This window comes from Notothenia coriiceps, unplaced genomic scaffold (assembly GCF_000735185.1).
Source record: "Notothenia coriiceps isolate Sejong01 unplaced genomic scaffold, NC01 NC01_scaffold00009597, whole genome shotgun sequence".
In the NCBI taxonomy this organism is placed as follows: Eukaryota; Metazoa; Chordata; class Actinopteri; order Perciformes; family Nototheniidae; genus Notothenia; species Notothenia coriiceps.
The window spans coordinates 253,409-268,885 of record NW_011342298.1 but is presented as its reverse complement, the minus strand read 5'-3'; the positions used below and the strand labels follow the sequence as shown (position 1 = coordinate 268,885).

At 39.7% G+C, this 15,477-nt stretch overlaps 1 protein-coding gene across 1 annotated transcript in view; it reads left to right on the top strand.

The window, feature by feature from the left end:
- tmem184a (transmembrane protein 184a) overlaps window positions 1-15,251 on the top strand; it is a 19,464-nt gene extending 4,213 nt beyond the window's left edge. The window contains exons 3-9 of the mRNA XM_010771038.1: window positions 426-591; window positions 1,348-1,438; window positions 6,256-6,331; window positions 10,372-10,463; window positions 11,873-12,042; window positions 12,123-12,320; window positions 14,313-15,251. Of these exons, the coding sequence (XP_010769340.1) occupies window positions 426-591; window positions 1,348-1,438; window positions 6,256-6,331; window positions 10,372-10,463; window positions 11,873-12,042; window positions 12,123-12,320; window positions 14,313-14,545 (1,026 nt within the window). The 3' untranslated portion in view covers window positions 14,546-15,251. The remainder of the gene's footprint in view (window positions 1-425; window positions 592-1,347; window positions 1,439-6,255; window positions 6,332-10,371; window positions 10,464-11,872; window positions 12,043-12,122; window positions 12,321-14,312) is intronic.
- The last annotated feature ends 226 nt before the right edge of the window (window positions 15,252-15,477 follow it).

Below are 15,477 nucleotides of genomic sequence, written 5' to 3'. Positions count from 1 at the left end.
ACTGGGCTCTGGTATCAGACAGTGTGGAAGAGGTGCTTTTTGAACATTAAAGCATGTAAACATGTCACAGTGGAGGCACAACGTACAAATATGAAACCTTAAAATTAGCATAGTAGGGCCCCTTTAAAATGAGAGTTGCGTGATCTCTATCTATTATACAGACAGATCTTTACAAGGACAGGGCTATAAATATCATCCTGGTAAATAGTTGATTTGCCATGGGTTCTCTGGTGCTTGAAACATCAACTGTTTCAGAGTCAATGCGAAACATTGGTGGCTACAGGTGCAACAATTTACACTATTCTCTATTTTAAAGTATCTCGTACTTCATGATCAACAATGAGTTGTTTAATCCATAACTATATTCCACAAGTTTTCATTTTCTTGTTACTAATGTTTTTCATATGGTATATTTTTCATTTCAGATCTATACACACCTCCGATCTTACAGTGTCCCCAATGAGCAGCGCTACATTATCCGCATCCTGTTTATCGTGCCAGTTTATTCCTTCGATTCTTGGCTCAGCCTGCTTTTCATCAGCAACGACCAATATTATGTCTACTTTGATTCAATTCGAGACTGCTACGAAGGTTAGTATCACAATAACTCTGTCTTTTTTTAAATATCTGCCATGGCAGGAAAGACGAGGAACTGACCAAACTAGTTTCCACAGCAGTCATTGTTCTTATGTAGGTAGACTTCATTATCGCAGGTGTTCAATTACTTGGTGGAGTTATTTTAGGAGCATCCTTTTTAGTGCACTGGTTTCAGTGTTTGGAGGTAGACAACTAAAGTGTTCTTTTCAATATGCCTTTTTTGTTGCATTGCAACTGTCATGTATTTGAATTGGAAGTTAGTTTTCAGACGAAATCACTTCACCAATTGCAAAGGTGAATCACTCGCAAAATGTATTACAAGTAATTTGAGAAAAGTAGGAAATACAGTATTCAGGAGATTAGTTTCCAGTTTGCAGGCCAATTTTGTGGCTGATTGATAGCGCAGCGCATCAGAAAGCAGGCAGAGTGGACCAGCAGCTCTGGCTATAACATAATGAACCTTCTCTTGACTGGACACCATCTGCATTAGCTCCATTTAATCCCTCTTTAAATAGCAACAAAGGATTAGGAAGGGATTTCCAAGACACAGAACCCTTGGAAGCTTCTTAATGTAAGGACGGAAACATTTATTGTTCCAAACTGTAGGACTAATTATTTTTCATCATGTGGAAGTTTTCTCCTCTAAAATGGTTTGACCTTTTCAAATAAGCTTAAACTTGAAGGTGATGAGAAATTCTTCTACAGTCCAGGGTGGTTCAGGGTTTTAAGACTCTTTTCTTTCTGTTACAGCTTTTGTCATTTACAATTTCCTGAGCCTGTCCTTTGAGTATCTGGGAGGAGAGAGTGCAATCATGTCAGAGATCCGAGGGAAGCCCATACAGTGAGTGCTCTCATTCCAATTCTCCATTCAGGCATGCAAGCTCGTACTGCTTCAAAGTGGCACTTGTTTGACGTTTCAAATGTTTTTCAAGTTGACAGAAGTATCACTTCCTCTTCAACTTGACTGGGTCAAACCACAATATGAATTAACCACACTTTTACAGTCACAAATGGTGCAAAGTGCATCTTGCTGCCCTTGAATTAGCATTTAGTTTGAACACCATAGAGAAAGAGCAGGCAATAAACAAGTGCGTTGTTAATCTGTGCCACTTATCCCTTATCTCAGAGCTTTTGAGCAGCCTTAGACGGGCTGTGTTTTATGGCTGACTCAGCCACAGGGCAGCTGCTCTTTGCCAGGTTCTTAAGACAGTAGAGACACTAATGTAAGACCTTGATAAATTGTGGCATTGCTCAACACCAGCAACTGGAGACGAGGCATAAATTCAACGGCTTGTATGAGACTTTACTGCCTCCATGTTGCACGTCCTTTAGGATTTCCTATAACATCCAATATTGTGGATGATATTGCAGCTTCATAAAGTTAAGTAGGTTTTAATCAGCCCCATGGCAGATTAATAAAATAACATAGATTATACACTGTTACCATGCTTAAAAGCTAGTTGCTTTAGCATGAACCAAACATGGTCACGCCATTTAAGTAGAACATTTAAGCCTAATCTAATTTAGTGGGAATGCTGTTAACAGCATTCCAACTAACTGTTATTCTACGGACGAAAAGTTTATTATTCCGCCGGTATTTTGGCCCTCTTCTCCTCTCGCATTGAACATCGCAGAAACTCCGTTCAAACATCAAAACGTTCAGCTTGGTCGGGAATCGATGGCTATTACTTTTCTCATTCATAACTTTCATAATTCTAGAGATACATCCCATAATACATCACATTTTTAACATTGAAGTCAATGGAGAAAATCTTCAGACTTCAACAAATCTTCATGCAATTCAACTGCTAACTGTTCATTCATACTTTCACTCAGAAACCTCATTCCAACTTTAAAATGTTACGCATCTTTCTGACATTATTCGTGTAAAACAACTTTTAAATCTGATTCTTACTTTTAGAGATATTAAACATTGTTCAGACCTTGTTTTAGAGGTTTTCTTCACATTTTAACATTAACTAGAGTGCGTGATGTCACAGCTACAGTGGAGGACAGCTTGAAATTCGCATTCATATTTCTTTTTAAAACTGCCATAATTCCCAAACCCTACATTCTTGAGACATCATTTATCATGATAAACGTAGGAAAACATCTCGTAGCTTGAAAAATTACAAATAATTAAGCAAAAATAATTAAACAAAGTGCCTCTTGAGGGCATGAAGTGACAAAAACGTTCGCCATGTCTCCATTAAAGCGCATTGTAATTTCAGGCAGATATTTCCTCACAGCAGCAGCCGCACACCTTTACTTAAACTGCCAAAAAGGCCACATTATTAACCCGAAACTACACAAAAATTACACTTCAGATACTCAACTTCCTTGACATGCTTCACGTTTTGAAATTTCACAGATATCTGTTATCGTTCTTCCACAAAACGTTCACATGTAAGAGGTTTATCTCTCATTCAGAACAATGAAGCCTTTGATCTCTACAGAGCTCGTTAGCTCAACTATAAACACCTGTGCAATGGAACACGATGATGTCATCACTCCAACTGACATGCTCAGAGCAGCAGACTTCAGATACAGGTTAATGGTCCTGCCCTCAACAGCTCTACGTCAATTATGGGGTGTCATCATCATATGCCGAAGAGAGGGAGAGAAGAGGTTTGGTAACGATGCAGCCATCAACACATCTAAGAGCATGGGATGTCATCAAATGTCGTTGCCATGGCGACAGACCACTCGCCATGAAACATGATGTCGCTGTAAGTCCAATGGACACGGTCCAATCGTCCCCCAATCTTCACTTGTATATCACCGGTCCATGCCTCAACAGCTCTACGCCAAATCTGAGATCTCACCATATGCCGTTTCCATGGAAACGCATCCCTCGCCATAAAACATGATGTCGCTATAAGTCCAATGGACACGGTCCAATCGTCCCCCAATCTTCACTTGTATATCACCGGTCCATGCCTCAACAGCTCTACGCCAAATCTGAGATCTCACCATATGCCGTTTCCATGGAAACGCATCCCTCGCCATAACTCCCATGAAAATGTTTAAAAAGTGCTCAAACGTCACATTTGTGCTAACAGTCCAGCCGTGAAGACATCTACGGGACAGTTTGGAGATTTCTTCAAATGCCGTTGCCATGGCAACACAATGCTCGTCTTGAAACACGATTTTCTCACAACTTCAATGAAACTGCTCCAAACGCCCCAAAACTTCACAGGTTTGGTAACGATGCAGCCATCAACGCATCTAAGCGTATTATGGGGTGTCATCAAATGCCGTTGCCATGGCGACAGATCATTCGCCATCAAGTTAGTTCAGAGGTTTGCAGTTCAAATATTCTGCTGCTTTTCCAAGCCTTTTTACTTTCTTTTCTTCTCTCATCACACATTCAAGCCCCCAGTGTTCATGTATCATTTCAATCTAAATTCTTCACTTTCTTCTTACACATTACATTTCAGCATAGCAGTTTAGCGTCAGATTTTCAGCATAAAGCATTCCCACTAGCAATTTCTTCAGGAATTGCATTCTCTAGTTCTTATTAAAATTGTATAGCAGTTTTAGATTTAATTTAATATGTCATGTCCCCATTAATAAACCGCATTTAAGTTTTAACTGCTTCAATAATACACCTCAGGTTCTGAGAGCAGTAAAAACATTTGCTCTGTAGGCAAGCAATTTGCTTCTCAAATTCACTTTGACTGATTATCTATGCTCTCATTTGCAAGTGATGACGATACCTTTGATTGTTTAGTTTGAGTAGTAGCTTATCTACAAAGAAGAAAAAGACAGATGAGTTGAAATAATAAGACGCGTAGACATTACGCCCGGGCCAAACTGCCTCCGCTGACCTGCGCTCTGTTCCCAGCGTCTCTGCAGCCGCGCTTCTGCTGCCACTTCTACATATAGTTTGCCTGTTAAGTAGTGTGTGTTCATTTGGAAATAATATAAATTCATTCAAACATAAAAGCCGGTACTCTTATTAATTAATAGAACTCTGCATGTCACTGCATTTTCCACATTACTGTGTAATGCTAATATTTCAGAATAAAAACCTTGTTGACAAACGAATGGATTACATCTACAGATAATCACTAAACGAAAGGTGTTTTAAAAAGGAAGTGTGTACCACTTCCTTTTTCATAAGGACATAATTCATGACTGATTAAACACAAGCAATGTTTTACCTTCACCCTAACACAGTAAGATAGAAGTTGTTTGCCTATATTTTTCACAACTTCTCCAAGTGTTAAGTAAAGAAAATAATGCTGCGCTATGTATGTGCGATTTACATATATATATATACACACACACACACACACACACACACACACACACACACACACACACACACACACACACACACACACACACACGTAAACCATAGTAATGTTGTGGTATAATGTGAAAATACTGTCAAATGAAAATGTTATCGACGGTTTAAGCTGTGTATATAAAAAAATATATATATATAACAGGTTCTGCAACGTAGACGTGCTGCTCATGCAGGAAGTGGCCCGGGCGAGGCTCAGTTTAGACCTAATCTTCCTGTCTGCTGCCTCAAGGCTCACTCCTACAGTAAAGCCAGTTTCCTCACCAGTTTACTTATGTTATTCACCCCGGCCCCAAAACTGCCACCTGAACCCGAAACTGCTGACTAAGAGCAATAATACAAAACACAAAAATATTTAATTACTATTGAAAACTCACTGAAACTAGAGGTTCTTCAAGTAAAAGTCAAATCTATCGTTTTGTGTCCCGATCCTCAGTATTGTCAGACCAGTCTGTTTGTTGTTGTTGATTAGGCCAGTACTAATGTGTGTATTTACTAAAGACACCTTAATACCATGAAGTCTTCAAATCCACTGTCTCACATTACTGCCGGACCTATTCTACAAGTGTTATTTTATTGACAATTGATGTTTAAAGGCGATACATTTTGTATATAAATCGATTTTTTCAAATGTATTATATGTGCAACAACATTATGGTGTTAGCGGCTTAGGTTTACATGATTCTTTTTGAATATAGGCTACCAATAACTCCCATTTGGGTTTTGACAGGTAGGCAGATTTGCGTCAACAATATAGTCTCAGTTGGGTAAATTATTTTACAAAACTGTTTTTAAAAGTTTTACGCTATACATTTTATGTTGTTTTATGTTGGCCAAAATACATCTCAGTTAAGCAGTAATGTCAACTAAGGCAGAAACCAACAATTTGCATTATTGATTGATCTGCCAATGAATTTTCTTGATACTAAAAACTACCCATCAAAGTTCCTCTGAGCCCTAGGTGACATTTTGAAATGGTCCTGCGTTGTCAGTCAGACAGTCAAAAAATCAGTTAGCAGTTAAATAAACCAAAAAAGGACCACAAATCCTCAGGACAGTTGAGAAGCTGGACGTAACAAATGTCTTTTCTTTTTTTGGACTCAGGCGTTTCATTGATTGAAAAAATGGTCATCGATTAATCATCGTTGATTGATTGACTTGTCAATCATTGGTTATAAGCTCTAATGTAAAAGAAAACCTGAACATTTAACCAGCTGTTGTTTATTGTATGGCTTTTGTATTTATTCCTACACTCTAGTTAAACTTCTTTCTTTTATCACATGCTAAGTATATGGTGTTTGTGTTTTCCTCACTAAATAGCTAATTGTTTGCTGTTGTGTTCCCAGGTCCAGTTGTCTGTATGGTACCTGCTGCCTCGGTGGAATAAGCTACTCAATCGGCTTTTTGAGATTCTGCAAACAGGTGAGATTTCATCTTCACCTTATCTATAGAGGTGTTCCTAAAACCACAGAAATTGTTTGCAAACACTGAAAGAAGAAAACTACTCTGCCCAGATCTCCTGACTACCTTGAAATGACAGCTGATATAATTGGCTGTGAGCTTTTCAGAGGATAACGTCAACTGGTGTAAAAAAGAAAAAGGAAACAAAAGCAATTGACCACAGTTTGATAATAAACGGCAAAAGACGATATGAGCTGTCAGCACAGCTCTCTCAGTGTCTTGGGATGCTGCACAGGCTCTCAGTCTAATGCTGATCAAACTGAAACTATGAGTTATGTCTTGAAAACAAAACACATGATGATAGGGAGGATTTTTTATTATGCAGAAATTGATAAACACTCAATGGGCTTTCACAGTAATCCTACGTGAAGTGTTTTGCAACTAAAGCATGCAAGATGGTGACATCTGAATGGTAAATGGACTGCATTTCTATAGCGTTTCTTCAGTCTTTATGACCCCTCAAAGCACTTTTATACGCTCTATACAAGTCAGCATTTACCCATTAACACCCATCATAAAGAGGCAGAGGCTGCCATCTAATGTGCCACCTGCTCAAGGAAGTAAACATTCACACACATTTACACACTGTTGGCCGTCCAATCGAAGGCAACTTGGGGTTAAAGGGGCCCTATTATGCTTTGTGAGGTTTTCCCTTTCCTGTTGTGTGTTATATTGGTTTGCGTGCATGTACATGGGCTGTAAAGGCTAAAATCCCAAAGTTCCCTCCAGAGGGAATTTCTGTCCCACACACTGCCTGAATGCATCCATTGGACTTTTGTTTACTTATGCGACAGTGACATCACTACATAACACTTGTGCTTCTATTGGTTAGCGCTCCAATATTGTACGTGATGGGGTAGGGGGAGGATATCTCTAAGCTATTGACCAATCATAACAGAGCTGGCAAGCTAACCAGAGTATAGACTGGGCTCTGGTTTCAGACAGAGGGTGAAAAGAGGTGCTGCAGTATGAGAAAAATAAAGAGCTTTTTGAACATGAATGTAAACATGTCAGAGTGGAGGCCCAAAACACAAATATGAAGCTGAAAATGAGCATCATAGGGCCCCTTTAAGTTCTTGCCCAAGGACATGTTGACTGCAGGGGCTGTGATGAAACTCTTAAAAACAATTAAAGATCATCAGAGTCCATTCATTGGGTGTTGGTGCAATGAAAGTGTTAGACTCAAGGTCTTAGCAATAATTTATTCCGATCCTTCAAAATGAGTCAACCTCATTAACATTCATGAACGAAAATGTCAGAAATCAATATATTGAACATTTCAGAAAATATTAAACTCTGTTAAGCAGGTCAACTCCCTCGGAGCAACTGACTCACTGGATTCAAAGTAATGAAACTGCTATGGGACATTCTAATATATTCTTTACTGGACTTCTCGATCAGTTGTATTGATCATACACTTGGGAAACACATCTTGTGGTTGTCTTTGAGTTAAAACCTCAAATTCAAAAACTAAAACTTTCACATGGCGCCCTCACAGAGCACAATTCTTTAAAGGCTTTGATCCATTTTGGGGGAGGTGGGGGTAAACATTGAAATTCTTTGCACAACTTGGAGACGCTTTAGAGTGTGATTTAAAGGCGGGTGACAAATTAATCACTGATATGGAAAAGCTGCCTAGAGTAATTGTGGTTCTTGGAGATAAGGTTAGAGGATAAGCTGCTCTTGCATCCCAAACTGTTTTTTTTCCTTCAGTTTGAGTCCATTATCATATTGTAGGACACTTCAGGGTCTTATTTAGCTGAAACTGGCAAAAATTGAACTATTTGGACCCTAGGCATCTGTTAAGCTGTTAAAGTACAATGGGAAAGAGTGGTAAAAAAAATAATAGACTTTTATCTGGCAAATGTCAATGCTGTTCAACTCATGGCTTTACGCAAGCACAACATCCTTGATACATGTCTTTTTCCTACAAACTTTCCCTGCCCAAATGTAATCACTAAGCCGTGGTGTTTGTATTAAAGTTAGTTGGTTTTTTTTCTCCTTAAACGGAAGAACAGCAGCAAAAAACACAAGCAGTTGATACAAAAAAAAAGTTCCTCTTCTTCTAAATGTAGTCAATATTTAGTTTTGCCCATCTGCTTTCTGTTCAATATTACTAATTTAGCACGTATTTTAAACGTCAATATTCAATCACCCGACCCAAAATACTATAATAATCCCCGGGGGAAATTAGGTGTTGTGACAGTTGCCAACAAAGGAAACCATTGCAGTCACTCACGTTCATTTAACTGACCTAAATCATGATTGCAATTCATATTTGATTAGTTATGCAGCCCTAGTGTCAGGCAGAGGTTTTATCAGAAAAGCCTCTGAGAGTTGCCTTGAACAAATTAAATATCCAAGAGAATACAGCACCACAGATGCCTGGAGAAAAGGGTGAGACAACATGACAATAAAACAATGGCTTTATAGTCCGATACATCGATTTGGTAATTAAAATTATCAAGGAACGAATGGAGCATCTGTATTGAAATACACGAGGTAGAGAGGTGCTTCTGTGAAATGGGACTCAGGAGAAATTTAAAAACGAGTTCCTTCGATAGCTGCCATCCGTGAACTATTGCAGGGAACTGTTGTGATAAAAAAATTATTGCTGAAAGAAAATGCTTCGGGGTCGTTTCAAGCTGTGACATCTCCACAAGACGCTATCAAGTAATGTAATAGAAAACACAGGCAGGTTGCTTACAGAAACATGTCAAATGTAGTGAGTATAACAGATGGGCACGGTTTCCTAAATTCACATAGCCCTTTGATGTATCAGTTTGTAATATAAATGGTATCCACGTATGTAGAATGTTTTAACATGTGCTCTTATCTTACATTTAACACTAACACACACATGTAGCTCTGTATTAAAGTGTATCATGTATAATCTTTATGCATGGGTGCTAGTTTCTAAAACGAATCATCTGACCATGGCACTAGCATTATTAATGTGTGTTGTATTCTGAATATCAAGCATGGCAGGAGGTATGCTAAATGATTGGCTTTGAAGCTTTTAGTGCCGACAGTGTTTGCTTTCCCTATGTTCTAGTGCCACACTGTCATTCTGAATATTCTCAAAGCAAATCAGTAATCTAAATGATTATTGATGTCATCCTGTCAAGCCCACCACCCACTCTGGCCCTTCTAAAAAGCCCCCCCTGGCTTATCAAGTTGAACACTGGTGGCTTGTTGCTTTCAAGTGCTGCAGCACTGATGGGAGTTTAGAGCAGCCTCTGTCAAATTGGTTGGTTCAGGCTTCAATACACAACAAAGAGGACACCTGTCCTCCAGTCTTATATTGTATGCAGGTCTACACCTGCACTGCATTCTCCAGCCAGTCGCTATCAGCATGAAGACATCAGTGTCAGAGGGTTTGCTTTCTGGACCTGAATGAAAAACAAGTCTAACAAAGCATGCATTGTATTTTTGTATTTACTATTTTTCAAAGGTAATTTATGTCTTCATTTATTATGTCATCAGTTATATGCCAATTTGCTTTGTTGTTTGGATTATTGATACCACTTATTGTCTCCCCGTTGAATGTAAGGCTACTGCCAGCAGACAGTTAGCTTAGCTTATTTAAGTAGCTTAGTTTAGCACAAAGACAGGAAAGGAAACTGGGGAGAAATGACAAGCCACGCTCTGTCCAGAATCCATCTTCCAGCTCCTCTAAAGATCAATTATCACCTGCTATATTTTTGTTGGTTTATCCTGCACTAAAAACCAAAGCTTAAAAACCTAATTTGCTCTTTTATGAAGAGTTATGCACAAGATTTTTCCCGGCCAAGAAACTGTGAAACACCAAATTGAAGTCTTTACACTTTGTTTTTATATGCATTAAAGAAGCAATATATATCTATGAGCTATGCTTGTTGTCTGAGTTTTACAGCTAATTCAATGTAAAAAAAGATTCTGACATCCCTCCTCATCCTCTTACACTTTCCTGGCATCCTTGTTTGTTTTGGTTCTCACTCTGATTCTAATGTGTTCTCCAGGCGACTCTCCAGTTCTGCGTTGTCAAACCCATCATGGCCGTCATCACCATCGTTCTGCAGGCTTATGGCAAATACCACGATGGAGATTTTAAGTAAGCAAGCGCCTCTCTTTCCATTTCATTCTTTATGTACCTTACACATACCATGTACTTGCCAGCAGGCTTGTATACCATTCATGTGCACATGGAAATGGTTTGCAAACGGAGATCATTATTGCACGGCGTCACAGTAGGTGAAGATGTTAAGACAAAATGGTTTCATTTCATACGGTAAGTGCAGCAGGGTTTTAACTGTCCTGTCAGTGAGAGTGTGCAGATACTTTACTGCATGTCTTCCCAGCTGTGTCCCCTCCTAATCCTTATCAAAAGCATTTGGGAATTGTTGGTATTGCCAATAATTCAAGTTTTTCTAAATGTATTTTGAACTAAAGAATGTATACTTCTTCATAAGTTTTCCCCAAATGTAATAAGTGTCCTGGAATGAAGACCCTTAATTCTGATGTTGTGCTGCACTCAGTGGATCACAGTATTATAAGAGATGTATTGTTTAATCTCATACTTTGGATGGGATACAAAGACGGGGGAAATTGCAGATAAACTTAATTTTAGAGCATTTCCAGTCCCACCAGATGAGCCAATAAAGGGTCTTAACAGAATGTGGAGAGGGTAATACATGTAAAAAATGTGTCTTTAGTGTGCAATCAAAAGCTTTCAAATCTGCAGCCCATTATTTCATTATTCAGACTTATTTCAGGTGCTATTCTCTGCCTCTCAGCGCTGTTTCATTCTAAAGATTCAGCTGTGACAACCATTTTGAAAGTACTCAGAAAAAGCAGAGAGTTCAACAAGGGCTCGACACAGACATCTCCAATCAGCTTTCTATCATTACCCTCTTATTGTTGAGCCAAAAGATAGACATGATTAAACCCGTCCTCCTTATTTCTCAATATACTTCAACAGCACAATTAGCAAGCAGAAGTGTCTCTTTTCCGTGTCTTTCTCTAAGGTCTGTTGCAAGACCGTGATGATTCACAGATTGTTTACTTATACGCTCTCAGCCAACCATGCGCTCTATACTGGGTGGGAGTAATTAGTATAGTCACAGCTGAGGCCTCAGAGAGGCTCTCTTGAATGCAAAGAAGGTAGAAAGGCCGACTGACTTTGAAATAAAGACAAGTCTGCCTGTTTATCAAATGCATTCTGAAATAAGAAGGACATGGGCACACAGGCTTTATCGACTCTTTTAAAGAAGGAACACAACAGGCTCCATTTCCAGCTGTTCTTCCAATATGGCTGGAAATGTCATCAAATGCAGGCTGACAGTCTTTTCAGCAAAAAAGTAATAAATGGATTCAAGATATGAATAAATCATCGCTGTCAAAAAACATAGGCGGTTTGCTGTGAGCAGGCTTTCCATATGATCACAGATGGAACAATGTCATCTTGTTGTAAATGTACCAAATGTATCATTGTGTCTTTTAACACTCTTTGTGTCTTTGCAGCATAAATGGAGGATACCTGTATATCACAATCATCTACAACTTCTCCGTCAGCCTGTCTCTCTACGCCCTCTTCATCTTCTTTTTCGCAACAAGTGACCTGCTCAGGCCGTTCGAACCGGTGCTGAAGTTCCTCACCATCAAATCTGTCATCTTCTTGTCATTCTGGCAAGGTAAGCCATCTACTTTTTTGGTATCAGAACCCGGAACATAAAAAGTATAAATTGCTGATGAAAGTGTTCCTGCTTTGTAGGAATGGTCCTCGCCATCCTGGAGCGCTGGGGGGTCATTCCCAACGCACTCTTCATCGATGGACATGAGGTCGGCGCGGGCACCGTGGCAGCAGGATGGCAGAACTTCATCATCTGCATTGAGATGTTCTTTGCTGCCATTGCCCTCAAATATGCCTTCACCTGCACCGTGTACCAGGAGAAAAAAAATGAAGTGCCAGGTGAGCTCCTCATGTCATCCCCAGAGATTATGAAATAGTCCCAGAATTTAATTGCTGTAAATTGTGGTGTTTGTGTTTAAAAGAAAACCTGTTTGGATTTTAATTTGGGAAGTTTCAGGCCAAACACCTTTCAATTCTGTCTCTACAATAAAGTAACTGGTTGTCAAACAAATATAAAAACAAGAAAATATATGTTGACATGTCCCTTCTCCCCCTCAGAGAAAAGACACAACCGGACTTGTATGTGTTATCAACAATTAACTATGTGCCTTTTTCAGCCATTTAGTTCAGTCACACTCTTAAAGTTAGATTCCATATTCAATCGGCCTTTTTAACACATGCACAAGCTGCAATGTCCATATGTACACTTTCTAAACTTTTTTTCTTCTGAATGAAATGACACGCTGATCAGCAGTCAGGCTGGCAGTGGGCGGGCGCTTTCATCTGCACACATCGTAACTGGTGGCTCAGACAGCAGTTGATAGTAAAACAATGTAGATGAAGAGGAATACAGAACAGTAACTATCAGCGAGCGAGCAGCACCTCTTTGACGTCAGAGCTGCTTTCAACTCAAAGACAAATGGGAGCCATGTGAAAAGCCTTCCGCAGCGATATCAATCGTTTTGCCAATTTTTTTTCTGCTATACTGTAGGAAACCCTCTGTTCCCGTGAGCTGCTGATAATTCAAAAATGCTGGAGGTGGTGATAAAATTGAAACATTACTGTATCCATTTGATATTACCATTTTTTATTTTTAACTCGCAGAAGGTAATACAATAAAATGTCTTTTTTTTCATCCTATACCTGTTATTCCTTCCAATATGGAAAGAAACCCAATATTCCTCTTACGTATTTGACAGCTGAATATAACGTATGTTTTTCCACCAGCCTGTCAGTTCCTATGTGATTCACATCATTAAGTCTCCAAACAATGTAGTTCTGCTGGTGCACCCAGTGTTGACGTGTATGACTGCCACTCCTCTGGTCTGCCATTCCTCTCCCTCAGTGTTGTGTAGGGTGCTGCAGTAAGGAGAGACTCAGCAGACCGTTTCTAATTGCCTTGTAGAGCCCCCTCCCCTCCTACCCAATCTTCGCCCTCCTACCCTCCTCTTTGCCACATCCATAAGCCGATCCACACAGCACTGCCAGTGACCCTGAAACAGAAGACTGTGGATCTCTGCCTTGATTTTTTTTTTTTTTTCTTGAAAACCCTTTTAGTTGTAAGGTAAACTCCACCTGGCTTGCAGCTGGGTGCTAAGGGACCATCAGTGGAAGGGTGGCCGTGAAATGTGTTTCTAGTCTGAAGCCTTTGGAAAAGCCGTGATGAAAGAAATATATTCTGCCTATTTCTTGTATTTTCTTTTTTCTCAATATTGACAAAAATACTGCTATTACGTTTCACAGATGTGGTTTATCCTACCAATTAAATAGGTAGGCATAATTTATAGGCAAATTAATTTAGCATGTTATTAGCGATTTAACCCTATCAAAAATATAGAACCTTTTTTGCTGCATCTCAGTTGTATATGAATAGTAAGTTGATTCTAAAAGAGCAACATGAAGATTACACCCTGGGAACTTTTTTGACTATAGAATGAACAAAACACTAAAGGTTATGTACTCTTTCACATAAAATGAGACCATTGAGATGCCACAAAATGTCAGCATTTCTTTCATAGCTAGCTTTTTAGTCTTCAAGAAATCACACCACCACACCCTGTTATTTGTATTCAGATTAATTCATTTGAATGGAATTGTCTCCACTGCCGAGTTCGAAATTAGTAATTCTCTTTTCACCTGCGTTAGCAAGACTACCATAGATCCATAACTTCCCTTATTCTTTACAATGTGTTTTAAAATGCTAGTCGATTTCTTGGCTGGAAGCAATTCCAACACAACTAGAAGAGACTCCAGGAAGTCACCCTCAAATTACTGCTTTTACGAGTTCATTATTGTCTAATCATTTATCTCCCTATGTCCTTGATCCAATAGCAGAAAACCACCCACCCATGCACAGCATCTCCAGCGGTCTGAAGGAGACCATGAACCCAGGAGACATGGTGCAGGACGCGATCCACAACTTCTCCCCAGCCTACCAGCAGTACACCCAGCAGTCCACGCAGGAGGTGGTCCAGCCCAGCGCCAATGGAAAAGTGGCCGCAGGCAACAAGAGCACCCGCAAGTCAGACAAAATCATGCTGATTACCTCTGATGACGAGTTCTAGCCATCTTTCCAGCATGATCGAGTTGCTTGTGTCCTTGCTGCCTTATCGTTAACCCCCTGGGGGAAACTGTATCCCATAAATGCATAGAACTGGATAAAATCCAGGTGTTTCATTTTCATCTTCCCATTATTTAAGATGGACACATTGCTTCTGTCCTGATGTTAATTAATAATTCAAGCACCAAGAGGAAGAAATTAATAGTTTTTATAAGTGATGGCTCAATGACCAGGGACACTGAGCTGTCTCCATCCGAACAGTAATAATCACAGGACAGTGACATGTCACCCTCACCGTATCGGAGACATCTGGAGCAATGCAATTCCCTTAAATCAAGCTGCTGGATGCTGAGCAGTGCCTCTGATTCTGTTTCCTTCATTATGTCAGTGCTGGCTCTGTGGCCGTCTGAAGGGCGCTCCCTCTGGTTCATGTCACTTTCAAAGAGGGGATGATTAATATGTGACTGCAGGAGGGAAGCAGGGAGGCAGCCATGGCTGGGAATGACACTTTATGGACCGTCTCTCGCATCTGCTTGTTTGAAGTATTTACTGAGCATCCTCCTGCATGGTTTCCTGACAAATGGAAAGATTTGTTCGCCGACACATTCGTTTTGGAGCAGGCACTTCAAACTGCAGACTAAGGCACTTTGCGATCCTTTGTATCTACCGTAGCATGGACAAATTGGATAAACCTGTCTCCTACAAAGTCAGAGTTGTATTCTTCTCATTCATTTTCCCAGCATGCTAAAGAGTTTAATTCAGTGCAACTAGACAGCCGTTCAACAGACCCTAGCAATCAGTTGTTTTGCAGCTTCTGCACTATTGTACAATGCTTTTTTTTATGTTTGACGTGTTCACATAACTAATCATGTTTCAGAGATTTTGAAATGTGGCCAGAATGTAATTGCCGTAAATTATGGTAGTTGTGTTCTATTT